Genomic DNA, 14,204 nt, shown 5'->3' with positions numbered 1-14,204 from the left:
ACACGGGATCCACATGGGATACACACGGATACACAGGGATACACAGGATACACAGGGGATACACACGGGATACACATGGGATACACAGGGGATACACACGGGATACACATGGGATACACACGGGATACACATGGCATACACATGGGATACACAAGGGATACAAAGGGGATACACATGGGATACACAGGGCATACACACAGGATACACAGGGGATACACAGGAAATACACAGGGGATACACAAGGGATACACACGGGATACACACAGGATACACATGGGATACACATGGGATACACAGGATATACAAAGGGGATACACACGGGATACACACGGGATACACACGGGATACACACGGGATACACACGGGATACACAGGGGATACACACGGGATACACATGGGATACACACGGGATACACATGGCATACACATGGGATACACAAGGGATACAAAGGGGATACACATGGGATACACAGGGGATACACATGGGATACACATGGGATACACAGGAAATACAAAGGGGATACACAAGGGATACACACGGGATACACACAGGATACACACGGGATACACACGGGATACACACGGGATACACAGGGGATATACATGGCATACACAGGGGATACACACGGGATCCACATGGGATACACACGGGATACACAGGGATACACACGGGATACACAGGGGATACACACGGGATACACATGGGATACACAGGGGATACACACGGGATACACATGGGATACACACGGGATACACACGGGATACACATGGGATACACAAGGGATACAAAGGGGATACACATGGGATACACAGGGGATACACACAGGATACACAGGGGATACACAGGAAATACAAAGGGGATACACAAGGGATACACACGGGATACACACAGGATACACATGGGATACACATGGGATACACAGGAAATACAAAGGGGATACACAAGGGATACACACGGGATACACACGGGATACACAGGGGATATACATGGCATACACAGGGGATACACACGGGATCCACATGGGATACACACGGGATACACAGGGATACACACGGGATACACAGGGGATACACACGGGATACACATGGGATACACACGGGATACACATGGGATACACACGGGATACACATGGCATACACATGGGATACACAAGGGATACAAAGGGGATACACATGGGATACACAGGGGATACACATGGGATACAGAGGGGATACACACGGGATACACACGGGATACACAGGGGATACACACGGGATACACATGGGATACACAGGAAATACAAAGGGGATACACAAGGGATACACACGGGATACACACAGGATACACACAGGATACACACGGGATGCACACGGGATGCACACGGGATACACATGGGATACACAGGGGATACACAGGGGAAACACACGGGATACACACAGGATACACATGGGTTATACACGGGATACACACGGGATACACACAGGATACACATGGGATACACAGGGGATACACAGGGGATACACACGGGATACACACAGGATACACATGGGTTATACATGGGATACACACGGGATACACACAGGATACACATGGGATACACAGGGGATACACACGGGATACACACAGGATACACATGGGTTATACATGGGATACACACGGGATACACACGGGATACACACAGGATACACATGGGATACACATGGGACATGAGCACACGCGACCCCATGGGGTGATGGGGGGGGGGGGGCAGAGGTGCCCCCCGAGTGCCCCCAGCCCCACACACGCGTGTGCCCTCCCCGCTGCCGCCACCTGCACACGCACACGGACACACACGCACACACGTGTACATACGTGTACATACGTGTCTTAGCGGGCAGGAGGCCACACAGGGCCCCCTGCCCCCCCACAATGGACCCCTATGGGTCCCTATGCAGGCCCCCTTTCCTCCCCCCCCCATAGGGGTCCCTACACATGATCCCATGTCCCACACGTGTCCCCATACATGTCCCATCTATGGTCCCCTGTGTCCCCATATGTGTCTATGGGGGGGTCTATAGGGAGACTATGGGGGGGTCTATAGGGTGTCTATGGGGTGTCTATGGGAACGTCCATAGGGGTCTATGGGTCTCTATGGGGTGTCTATAGGATGCCTATGGAGGTTCTATAGGGTGCCTATGGGGGGGGCTATAGGGTGCCTATGGGGGTGTCTATGGGAACGTCCATAGGGGTCTATGGGTCTCTATAGGATGCCTATAGAGGTTCTATAGGGTGCCTATGGGGGGGTCTATAGGGTGTCTATGGGGTGTCTATGGGAACGTCCATAGGGGTCTATGGGTCTCTATGGGGTCTCTATAGGATGCCTATGGAGGTTCTATAGGGTGCCTATGGGGGTGCCTATGGGGTGCCTGGTTCTATAGGGTGCCTATGGAGGTTCTATAGGGTGCCTATGGGGGTGCCTATGGGGTGCCTGTGGGACCGTACATTGGGGTCTATGGGTCTCTATAGGATGCCTATGGAGGTTCTATAGGGTGCCTATGGGAGGTCTATAGGGTGTCTATGGGGTGTCTATGGGAACGTCAATAGGGGTCTATGGGTCTCTATGGGGTCTCTATAGGATGCCTATGGAGGTTCTATAGGGTGCCTATGGAGGTTCTATAGGGTGCCTATGGGGGTGCCTATGGGGTGCCTGTGGGAACGTCCATAGGGGTCTATGGGTCTCTATAGGATGCCTATGGAGGTTCTATAGGGTGCCTATGGGGGGGTCTATAGGGTGTCTATGGGGTGTCTATGGGAACATCCATAGGGGTCTATGGATCTCTATGGGGTCTCTATAGGATGCCTATGGAGGTTCTATAGGGTGCCTATGGAGGTTCTATAGGGTGTCTATGGAGGTGTCCATGGGTATGAAGGGTCTATGGGATGTCTATAGGGTGTCTGTGGGATGTCTATGGGGTGTCTATGCAATGTTTATGGGGTGTCTATGGGTCCCTATGGGATGTCTATGGGTCCCTATGGGATGTCTATGAGGTCCCTATGGGTCCCTATGGGATGTCTATGGGTCCCTATGGGATGTCTATGGGTCCCTATGGGATGTCTATGAGGTCCCTATGGGATGTCTATGGGTGCCTATGGGATGTCTATGGGATGTCTATGGGTCCCTGTGGGATGTCTATGGGGTCCCTAGGAGTCCCTATGGTTTCCCTAAGGAATGTCTATGGGATGTCTATAGGATGTCTAGGGGATGTCTATGAGGCCCCTATGGGGTCCCTATGGTATGTCTATGGTATGTCTATGGTATGTCTATGGTTTCCCTATGGGATGTCTATGGGGTCCCTATGGGATGTCTATGGGATCCCTATGGGATGTCTATGGTTCCCTATGGTTCCCTATAGGTCCCTATGGTTCCCTATGGTTCCCCATGGTTCCCTATGGGTCCCTATGGTTCCCTATGGGTCCCTATGGTTCCCTATGTGTCCCTATGGTTCCCTATGGGTCCCTATGGTTCCCTATGTGTCCCTATGGTTCCCTATGGGGTCCCTATGGGATATCTATGAGGTCCCTATGGGGTCCCTATGGGATGTCTATGGGGTCCCTATGGGACCCTATGGGATGTCTATGGGGTCCCTATGGGACCCTATGGGATGTCTATGGTTTCTCTATGGGATGTCTATGGGTCCCTATGGGGTCCCTATGGGATATCTATGAGGTCCCTATGGGGTGTCTATGAGGTCCCCATGGGGTGTCTATGAGGTCCCTATGAGGTCCCTATGGGATGTCTATGGGGTCCCTATGGGGTCTCTATGGGTCCCTATGGGATGTCTAGGGGATGTCTATGAGGCCCCTATGGGGTCCCTATGGGGTCCCTATGGGATGTCTATGAGATGTCTATGGGATGTCTATGGGGTCCCTATGAGATGTCTATGGGATGTCTATGGGGTCCCTATGGTTCCCCATGGTTCCCTATGGTTCCCTATGTGTCCCTATAGGTCCCCATGGTTCCCTATAGGTCCCTATGTGTCCCTATGGGTCCCTATGGTTCCCCATGGTTCCCTATGGTTCCCTATGGGTCCCTATGGTTCCCTATGGTTCCCTATGGGGTCCCTATGGGATATCTATGAGGTCCCTATGGGATGTCTATGGGGTCTCTATGGGTCCCTATGGGATGTCTATGGGATGTCTCTGGGATGTCTATGGGGTCCCTGTGGGATGTCTATGGGGTCCCTAGGAGTCCCTATGGGATGTCTATGGTTTCCCTATGGGGTCCCTATGGGATGTCTATGGGGTCCCTATGGGATGTCTATGGGGTCCCTATGGGATGTCTATGGGGTCCCTATGGGATGTCTATGGGTCCCTATGGGATGTCTATGGGGTCCCTATGGGATGTCTATGGGGTCCCTATGGTTCCCTATGGGATGTCTATGGGGTCCCTATGGGATGTCTATGGGTCCCTATGGTTCCCTATGGGATGTCTATGGGATGTCTATGGGGTCCCTATGGGATGTCTATGGTTTCCCTATGGGCTCCCTATGGTTCCCTATGGGTCCCCCCGCCCCCTCTCTCCGCCCCTCCCCCCCCGTACCTGTAGATGAACCAGACGCTGCGGCGGGGGGGCGCGAGCAGGGGCCAGCTCGAGCAGAGGGGGGGGGGGGGGGGGGGGGGGGGGGGGCGGCGGCCGCGCGCATCCCCCCCCCAAACGGCGGGAACCGGGCCCCGGGAAACGCGGGAAACGCGGCGGAGACGCGGGACCGGGGGGGGGGGGGGGGGAGGGGGGGGGGGAGGGGGGAGGGGAAATGGATGGAGAGAGAGGGGGAGGGGGAGGAGGGAGGGGGAGGGGTACGGAGGCCGCGAGGCAGCGGAGAGAGCGGATGGACGGGGAGGGAGCGGGGAGGGGGCGGGGCGGACCGGGGCGGACCAGTACGGACCAGTACGGACCAGTATGGATCGGTATGGATCGGTATGGACCAGTATGGATCGGTATGGAGCAGTATGGATCGGTATGGACCAGTATGGACCAGTATGGACCAGTATGGATCGGTACGGACCATTATGGACCAGTATGGATCGGTATGGATCGGTACGGACCAGTATGGACCATTATGGACCAGTATGGACCAGTATGGACCAGTATGGAGCAGTATGGAGCAGTATGGACCGGTATGGACCAGTATGGACCGGTATGGATCGGTATGGACCGGTATGGAGCAGTATGGATCGGTATGGATCGGTACGGACCAGTACGGACCAGTATGGATCGGTATGGACCAGTATGGACCAGTATGGATCGGTATGGACCAGTATGGACCAGTATGGACCAGTACGGACCAGTACGGACCAGTATGGACCAGTATGGATCAGTATGGATCGGTATGGAGCAGTATGGATCGGTACGGACCAGTATGGACCAGTACGGACCAGTATGGACCAGTATGGATCGGTATGGATCGGTATGGAGCAGTATGGATCGGTACGGACCAGTATGGACCAGTACGGACCAGTATGGACCAGTATGGATCGGTATGGATCGGTATGGAGCAGTATGGATCGGTACGGACCAGTATGGACCAGTACGGACCAGTATGGATCAGTATGGATCGGTACGGACCAGTACGGACCAGTAAGGATCGGTACAGACCAGTAAGGACCAGTATGGATCGGTACAGACCAGTAAGGACCAGTATGGATCGGTAAGACCGGTATGGACCAGTACGGACCAGTATGGATCGGTACGGACCGGTATGGACCAGTACGGACCAGTATGGACCAGTATGCATCGGTATGGATCAGTATGGATCGGTACAGACCAGTATGGACCAGTACGGAGCAGCATGGATTGGTATGGACCAGCATGGACCAGTATGAACCAGTATGGATCGGTGTGGATTGGTATGGATCAGTACAGACCAGTAAGGACCAGTATGGATCGGTATGGATCGGTACGGACCAGTACGGACCAGTATGGATCGGTATGGACCAGTATGGACCAGTATGGATCGGTATGGACCAGTATGGACCAGTATGGACCAGTACGGACCAGTACGGACCAGTATGGACCAGTATGGATCAGTATGGATCGGTATGGAGCAGTATGGATCGGTACGGACCAGTATGGACCAGTACGGACCAGTATGGACCAGTATGGATCGGTATGGATCGGTATGGAGCAGTATGGATCGGTACGGACCAGTATGGACCAGTACGGACCAGTATGGACCAGTATGGATCGGTATGGATCGGTATGGAGCAGTATGGATCGGTACGGACCAGTATGGACCAGTACGGACCAGTATGGATCAGTATGGATCGGTACGGACCAGTACGGACCAGTAAGGATCGGTACAGACCAGTAAGGACCAGTATGGATCGGTACAGACCAGTAAGGACCAGTATGGATCGGTAAGACCGGTATGGACCAGTACGGACCAGTATGGATCGGTACGGACCGGTATGGACCAGTACGGACCAGTATGGACCAGTATGCATCGGTATGGATCAGTATGGATCGGTACAGACCAGTATGGACCAGTACGGAGCAGCATGGATTGGTATGGACCAGCATGGACCAGTATGAACCAGTATGGATCGGTGTGGATTGGTATGGATCAGTACAGACCAGTAAGGACCAGTATGGATCGGTACGGACCCATATGGACCAGTATGGATCTGTAAGGACCAGTACGGACCAGTATGGATCGGTACAGACCAGTAAGGACCAGTATGGACCAGTACGGATAGGTATGGACCAGTATGGACTGGTATAGGAATGGGAGCATCAGCACGGACCAGTAGGGACCAGTATGGACTGGTATGCACCAGTATAGGAACGGGAGCATCAGTACGGACCAGTATGGACCAGTATAGGACCGGGAGCACCAGTATGGACCAGTATGCATCAGTACGGACCAGTATGGACCGGTATAAGAACGGGAGCACCAGTACAGACCAGTATGGGAATGGTACAGACCAGTTCAGGAGCAGTATGGGACCAAACCGGACCAGTACAGCACCAGTATCACCAATACAGGGTGCTATGGACCAGTACGGGACCAGTACCACCAGTATGGACCAGTGCAGACCATCACAGACTGATATAGACCAGTACAGGAATGGTATGGACCAGTATGAGATGCACACAGACCAGTACAGACCAGTACAACACCGGGACAGCACCCTATAGCACCCATTGCAGCACCCTATAGCACCCATTGCAGCACCCTATAGCACCCATTGCAGCACCCTATAGCACCCAGTACAGCACTGGCACAGCACCAGTATCACCAGTACAGCACCCTATAGCACCCATTGTGGCACCCTATAGCACCCAGCACAGCACCAGTATCACCAGTACAGCACTCTATAGCACCCATTGCAGCACCCTATAGCACCCATTGCAGCACCCTATAGCACCCATTGCAGCACCCTATAGCACCCAGTACAGCACTGGCACAGCACCAGTATCACCAGTACAGCACCCTATAGCACCCATTGTGGCACCCTATAGCACCCAGCACAGCACCAGTATCACCAGTACAGCACTCTATAGCACCCATTGCAGCACCCTATAGCACCCATTGTGGCACCCTATAGCACCCAGCACAGCACCAGTATCACCAGTACAGCACCCTATAGCACCCATTGCAGCACCCTATAGCACCCATTGCAGCACCCTATAGCACCCAGTACAGCACTGGCACAGCACCAGTATCACCAGTACAGCACCCTATAGCACCTATTGTGGCACCCTATAGCACCCAGCACAGCACCAGTATCACCAGTACAGCACCCTATAGCACCCATTGTGGCACCCTATAGCACCCAGCACAGCACCAGTATCACCAGTACAGCACCCTATAGCACCTATTGTGGCACCCTATAGCACCCAGCACAGCACCAGTATCACCAGTACAGCACCCTATAGCACCTATTGTGGCACCCTATAGCACCCAGCACAGCACCAGTATCACCAGTACAGCACCCTATAGCACCCATTGCAGCACCCTATAGCACCCATTGCAGCACCCTATAGCACCCATTGCAGCACCAGTATCACCAGTACAGCACCCTATAGCACCCATTGCAGCACCCTATAGCACCCATTGCAGAACCCTGTAGCACCCAGCACAGCACCAGCATCACCAGTGCAACACCCTATAGCACCCATTGCAGCACCCTATAGCACCCATTGCAGCACCCTATAGCACCCAGCACAGCACCAGTATCACCAGTACAGCACCCTATAGCACCCATTGCAGCACCCTATAGCACCCATTGCAGCACCCTATAGCACCCAGCACAGCACCAGCATCACCAGTGCAACACCCTATAGCACCCATTGCAGCACCCTATAGCACCCATTGCAGCACCCTATAGCACCCAGCACAGCACCAGTATCACCAGTACAGCACCCTATAGCACCCATTGCAGCACCCTATAGCACCCATTGCAGCACCCTATAGCACCCAGCACAGCACCCTATAGCACCCATTGCAGCACCCTATAGCACCCATTGCAGAACCCTATAGGCACCCATTGCAGCACCCTATAGCACCCAGTACGGCACCAGTATCACCAGTACAGCACCCTATAGCACCCATTGCAGCACCCTATAGCACCCAGCACAGCACCCTATAGCACCCATTGCAGCACCCTATAGCACCCATTGCAGAACCCTATAGGCACCCATTGCAGCACCCTATAGCACCCAGTACGGCACCAGTATCACCAGTACAGCACCCTATAGCACCCATTGCAGCACCCTATAGCACCCATTGCAGCACCCTATAGCACCCATTGCAGCACCCTATAGCACCCATTGCAGCACCCTATAGCACCCATTGCAGCACCCTATAGCACCCATTGCGGCACCCTATAGCACCCATTGTGGCACCCTATAGCACCCAGTACAGCACTGGCACAGCACCAGTATCACCAGTACAGCACCCTATAGCACCCATTGTGGCACCCTGTAGCACCCAGCACAGCACCAGTATCACCAGTACAGCACCCTATAGCACCCATTGCAGCACCCTATAGCACCCAGCACAGCACCAGTATCACCAGTACAACACCCTATAGCACCCATTGCAGCACCCTATAGCACCCATTGTGGCACCCTATAGCACCCAGCACAGCACCAGTATCACCAGTACAGCACCCTATAGCACCCATTGCAGCACCCTATAGCACCCATTGCAGCACCAGTATCACCAGTACAGCACCCTATAGCACCTATTGCAGCACCCTATAGCACCCATTGCAGAACCCTGTAGCACCCAGCACAGCACCAGCATCACCAGTACAGCACCCTATAGCACCCATTGCAGCACCCTATAGCACCCATTGCAGAACCCTGTAGCACCCAGCACAGCACCAGCATCACCAGTGCAACACCCTATAGCACCCATTGCAGCACCCGATAGCACCCAGCACAGCACCAGCATCACCAGTGCAACACCCTATAGCACCCATTGCAGCACCCTATAGCACCCAGCACAGCACCAGTATCACCAGTACAGCACCCTATAGCACCCATTGCAGCACCCTATAGCACCCATTGCGGCACCCTATAGCACCCAGCACAGCACCCTATAGCACCCATTGCAGCACCCGATAGCACCCAGCACAGCACCAGAATCACCAGTGCAACACCCTATAGCACCCATTGCAGCACCCTATAGCACCCATTGCGGCACCCTATAGCACCCAGCACAGCACCAGTATCACCAGTACAGCACCCTATAGCACCCATTGCAGCACCCTATAGCACCCATTGCAGCGCCCTATAGCACCCAGCATGGCACCAATATCACCAGTACAGCACCCTGTAGCACCCATTGCAGAACCCTATAGCACCCAGCACAGCACCAGTATCACCAGTACAACACCCTATAGCACCCATTGCAGCACTCTATAGCACCCATTGCAGCACCTTATAGTACCCAGTATGGCACCAGTATCACCAGTACAGTGCCCTATAGCATCCATTGCAGCACCCTATAGCACCCAACACAGCACCAGTATCACCAGTACAACACCCTATAGCACCCATTGCAGCACCCTATAGCACCCAGCACAGCACCAGTATCACCAGTACAGCACCCTATAGCACCCATTGCAGCACCCTATAGCACACATTGCAGCACCCTATAGCACCCAGTACAGCACCAGTATCACCAGTACAGCAACTATAGCACCCATTGCAGCACCCTATAGCACCCACTGCAGCACCCTATAGCACCCATTGCAGCACCCTATAGCACCCACTGCAGCACCCTATAGCACCCATTGCAGCACCCTATAGCACCCAGCACAGCACCCTATAGCACCCATTGCAGCACCCTATAGCACCCATTGCAGAACCCTATAGGCACCCATTGCAGCACCCTATAGCACCCAGTACGGCACCAGTATCACCAGTACAGCACCCTATAGCACCCATTGCAGCACCCTATAGCACCCAGCACAGCACCCTATAGCACCCATTGCAGCACCCTATAGCACCCAGTACAGCACCAGTATCACCAGTACAGCACCCTATAGCACCCATTGCAGCACCCTATAGCACCCATTGCAGCACCCTATAGCACCCAGTACGGCACCCTATAGCACCCATTGCAGCACCCTATAGCACCCAGCACAGCACCCTATAGCACCCATTGCAGCACCCTATAGCACCCAGCACAGCACCCTATAGCACCCAGCACAGCACCCTATAGCACCCATTGCAGCACCATTATGCACCAGTACGGCACCAGTACACACCAGTATGACCCATAACTCCACTAAGCCAGACAATTCCCCCCCCCCCCATGGAGCCCCACAACTGCCCCACAAGCAACTGCCCCATAGATGCTCCGAGCCCCACAACTGCCCCATAGATGCTCCGAGCCCCACAACTGCCCCATAGGCCCTCAGCCCCACAACTCACTCCAGATCCTCCAGCCCCACAAGCAACTGCCCCATAGATGCTCCGAGCCCCACAACTGCCCCATAGATGCTCCGAGACACATAACTGCCCCATAGATGCTCCGAGCCACATAACTGCCCCATAGATGCCCAAAGGCCCCATAGCCCCCAGCCCCACAACTGCCCCATAGATGCTCCAAGCCACATAACTGCCCCATAGATGCCCAACTGCCCCATAGGCCCTCAGCCCCACAACTCACTCAGGATCCTCCAGCCCCACAACTGCCCCACAAGCAACTGCCCCATAGATGCTCCGAGCCCCACAACTGCCCCATAGATGCTCCGAGCCCCACAACTGCCCCATAGATGCTCCGAGCCCCACAACTGCCCCATAGATGCTCCGAGCCCCACAACTGCCCCATAGATGCTCCGAGCCACATAACTGCCCCATAGGCCCTCAGCCCCACAACTCACTCCAGATCCTCCAGCCCCACAACTGCCCCACAAGCAACTGCCCCATAGATGCTCCGAGCCCCACAACTGCCCCATAGATGCTCCGAGCCACATAACTGCCCCATAGATGCTCCGAGCCCCACAACTGCCCCATAGCCCCCATCCCCACAACTCACCCAAGGTCCTCCAGCCCCATAGCACCCATAGGGGCCCCCCAGCGCCCCACAACCGCCGCCGGGCCCCGAAGCCAGGAAGTGGGACGGGGGTGGGGGAGGGGCGGGGGGGGAGGGGGGGGTGGGGGAGGGGCGGGGCCGTGCAAGGACGGCGGGAACCGGGTCAGGCCCCGGGGGGGGGTGGGGGGAGGGATGGGGGTGGGGGGAGGGGGTTGAGAGGAAGTGGGGGGCATTTGGGGGGAATTGGGGAATTTGAGTGGAATTTGGGGAATTTTGGAGGAATTTGGGGGAAATTTGGGGGATTTTGGGGGCAAATTTGGAATTTGAAGGGATTTGGGGGGAATTTGAGTGGAATTTGGGGGGATTTTGGAGGAATTTGGGGGACATTTGGAGGAATTTGGGGGATTTTGGAGGAATTTAGGGGCAATTTTGGAATTTGAAGGGATTTGGGGGGGAATTTGAGTGAAATTTCGGGGGATTTTGGAGGAATTTGGGGGATTTTAGAGGAATTTAGGGGGCAAATTTGGAATTTGAAGGGATTTGGGGGGAATTTGAGTGGAATTTGGGGGGATTTTGGAGGAATTTGGGGGATTTGGGGGGGCAAATTTGGAATTTGAAGGGATTTTGGGGGAATTTGAGTGGAATTTGGGGGGATTTTGGAGGAATTTGGGGGAAATTTGGAGGAATTTGGGGGATTTTGGAGGAATTTGGGGGATTTTGGAGGAATTTAGGGGCAATTTTGGAATTTGAAGGGATTTGGGGGGAATTTTAGTGAAATTTGGGGGGATTTTGGAGGAATTTGGGGGAAATTTGGAAATTTGGGGGGGATTTTGGATGAATTTAGGGGCAATTTTGGAATTTGAAGGGATTTGGGGGGATTTTAGAGGGATTTGGGGGAAATTTGGAGGAATGGGGGATTTGGGGGGGTTTTAATGTAGTTAGAGGAAAATTTGGGAATTTGAAGGGATTTGGGGGGAATTTCAGTGGAATTTTGGGGATTTGGAAGGGATTTGGGGGGAATTGAAGGGATTTATGGGAAATTTTTTGGATTTGGGTGGAATTTGGGGGGAATTGAAGGGATTTATGGGAAATTTTTTGGATTTGGGTGGAATTTGGGGGGATTTTGGAGGAATTTAGGGGCAAATTTGGAATTTGAAGGGATTTGGGGGAAAATTTTGGAATTTGTGGGTATTTGTGAGGAATTTGAGTGTAATTTGGGGGATTTTGGAGGAATTCAGGGAAATTGAGGAACTCAAAAGGATTTGGGGGATTTGGGGAGGAATTTGAGTGGAATTTTGGAGGAATTTTGGAGGAATTTAGGATGAATTTGAGTGGAATTTGGGTGAATTGGAAGGGATTTAGGGGGGAAAATTGGGAATTTGAAGGGATTTAGGGGAAAAATTGGGAATTTGAAGGGGTTTGGTGGAATTTTGGGGGATTTTGGTGGAATTTTGGGGGATTTTGGTGGAATTTGTGGGGATTTTGGTGGAATTTGTGGGATTTTGGAGGAATTTGGGGAATTTGAAGGGATTTAGGGGAAATTTGGGAATTTGAAGGGATTTGAGTGGAATTTGGGGGGATTTTGGAGGAATTTGGGGGAATTTGAAGGGATTTAGGGAAAATCTGGGAACTTGAAGGGATTTAGGAAAAATTTGGGAATTTGAAGGAGTTTGAGTGGAATTTGGGAGGAATTTGGAGGGATTCAGGGGAAAAATGAAGGATTTGGGAGGAATTTGAGTGGAATTTGGAAGACTTTGGGGAGAACTGAGGGATTTTGGCGAGGATTTGGGGGAATTTGGGAACATTTTCGCCGATTTTGGACAATTTGGGCAGAATTTCCGGCCCGTTTGGGGGAATTTGGGAGAATTGGGGGGGATTTGGGAGAATTCCCGCGGATTCGGTGCGATTTTTGAGCCGAATTTGTACAAATTCGGGGTCAATTTTGGGTGGATTTCAGGGGGTTTTGGGGGGCACAAAGGGGGCGCCATAGGGGGGATATGGGGGTTATGGGGTGGGTTTGGGGTCTCACCTGGGGGCATCGAAGCTGTCATAGGAGCCAACGGTGTAATGGCGGAAGAGGCGCTTGGCCTTGTCACTGCGGCTCTCTGGGGCACATATGGGGCACACGGGGGTCGGGGGGGGGGCCTCTATGGGGCTGGGACCCCCCCACCCCCTAATGATGTGGGTCCCATTTGGGGGTCACATTGAGGGGCCAGTTGGGAGGTTCCATTGAAGGGATGCGGTTGGGGACCACAATGATGTGGGTCGCACTTGGGGGTCCCATTGAAGGGATGCGGTTGGGGTCCTCCCCATGGGTCGCACTTGGGGGTCCCATTGAAGGGATGTGGTTGGGGGCCCCCAATGATGTGGGTCGCACTTGGGGGTCCCATTGAAGGGATGTGGTTGGGGTCCTCCCCATGGGTATCACTTGGGGGTCCCATTGAGGGCCACTTGGGGGTCCCATTGAAGGGATGCGGTTGGGGACCACAATGATGTGGGTCGTACTTGGGGGTCCCATTGAAGGGATGCGGTTGGGGTCTTCCCCATGGGTACCACTTGGGGGTCCCATTGAAGGGGATGCAGTTGGGGTCCCCCAATGATGTGGGTCCCACTTGGGGGTCCCATTGAAGGGATGCAGTTGGGGTCCTCCAGTGATGTGGGTCCCACTTGGGGGTCAGGGTTGGGGGTCTCACTTA

The 14,204-nt window shown here is 53.7% G+C and overlaps 1 protein-coding gene across 1 annotated transcript; it reads right to left on the bottom strand.

Annotated features, from left to right (window-relative positions):
- Positions 1-5,125: 5,125 nt before the first annotated feature.
- On the bottom strand, positions 5,126-6,162 carry LOC130592264 (uncharacterized; the record flags this gene model as incomplete). Its single annotated transcript, XM_057396478.1, is given in 2 exon segments — positions 5,126-5,449; positions 5,553-6,162. Coding segments are annotated over 2 exon segments (934 nt in total), but the record flags the coding sequence as incomplete, so codon positions are not given.
- Between the last annotated feature and the right edge of the window lie 8,042 nt (positions 6,163-14,204).

This window comes from Pezoporus wallicus, unplaced genomic scaffold (genome assembly GCF_028554395.1).
Source record: "Pezoporus wallicus isolate ANWC-B61680 ecotype Strahan unplaced genomic scaffold, APGP_CSIRO_Pwel_v1 contig_14641, whole genome shotgun sequence".
Taxonomy (NCBI): Eukaryota; Metazoa; Chordata; class Aves; order Psittaciformes; family Psittacidae; genus Pezoporus; species Pezoporus wallicus.
This window is presented reverse-complemented; position numbering and strand designations above follow the sequence as displayed.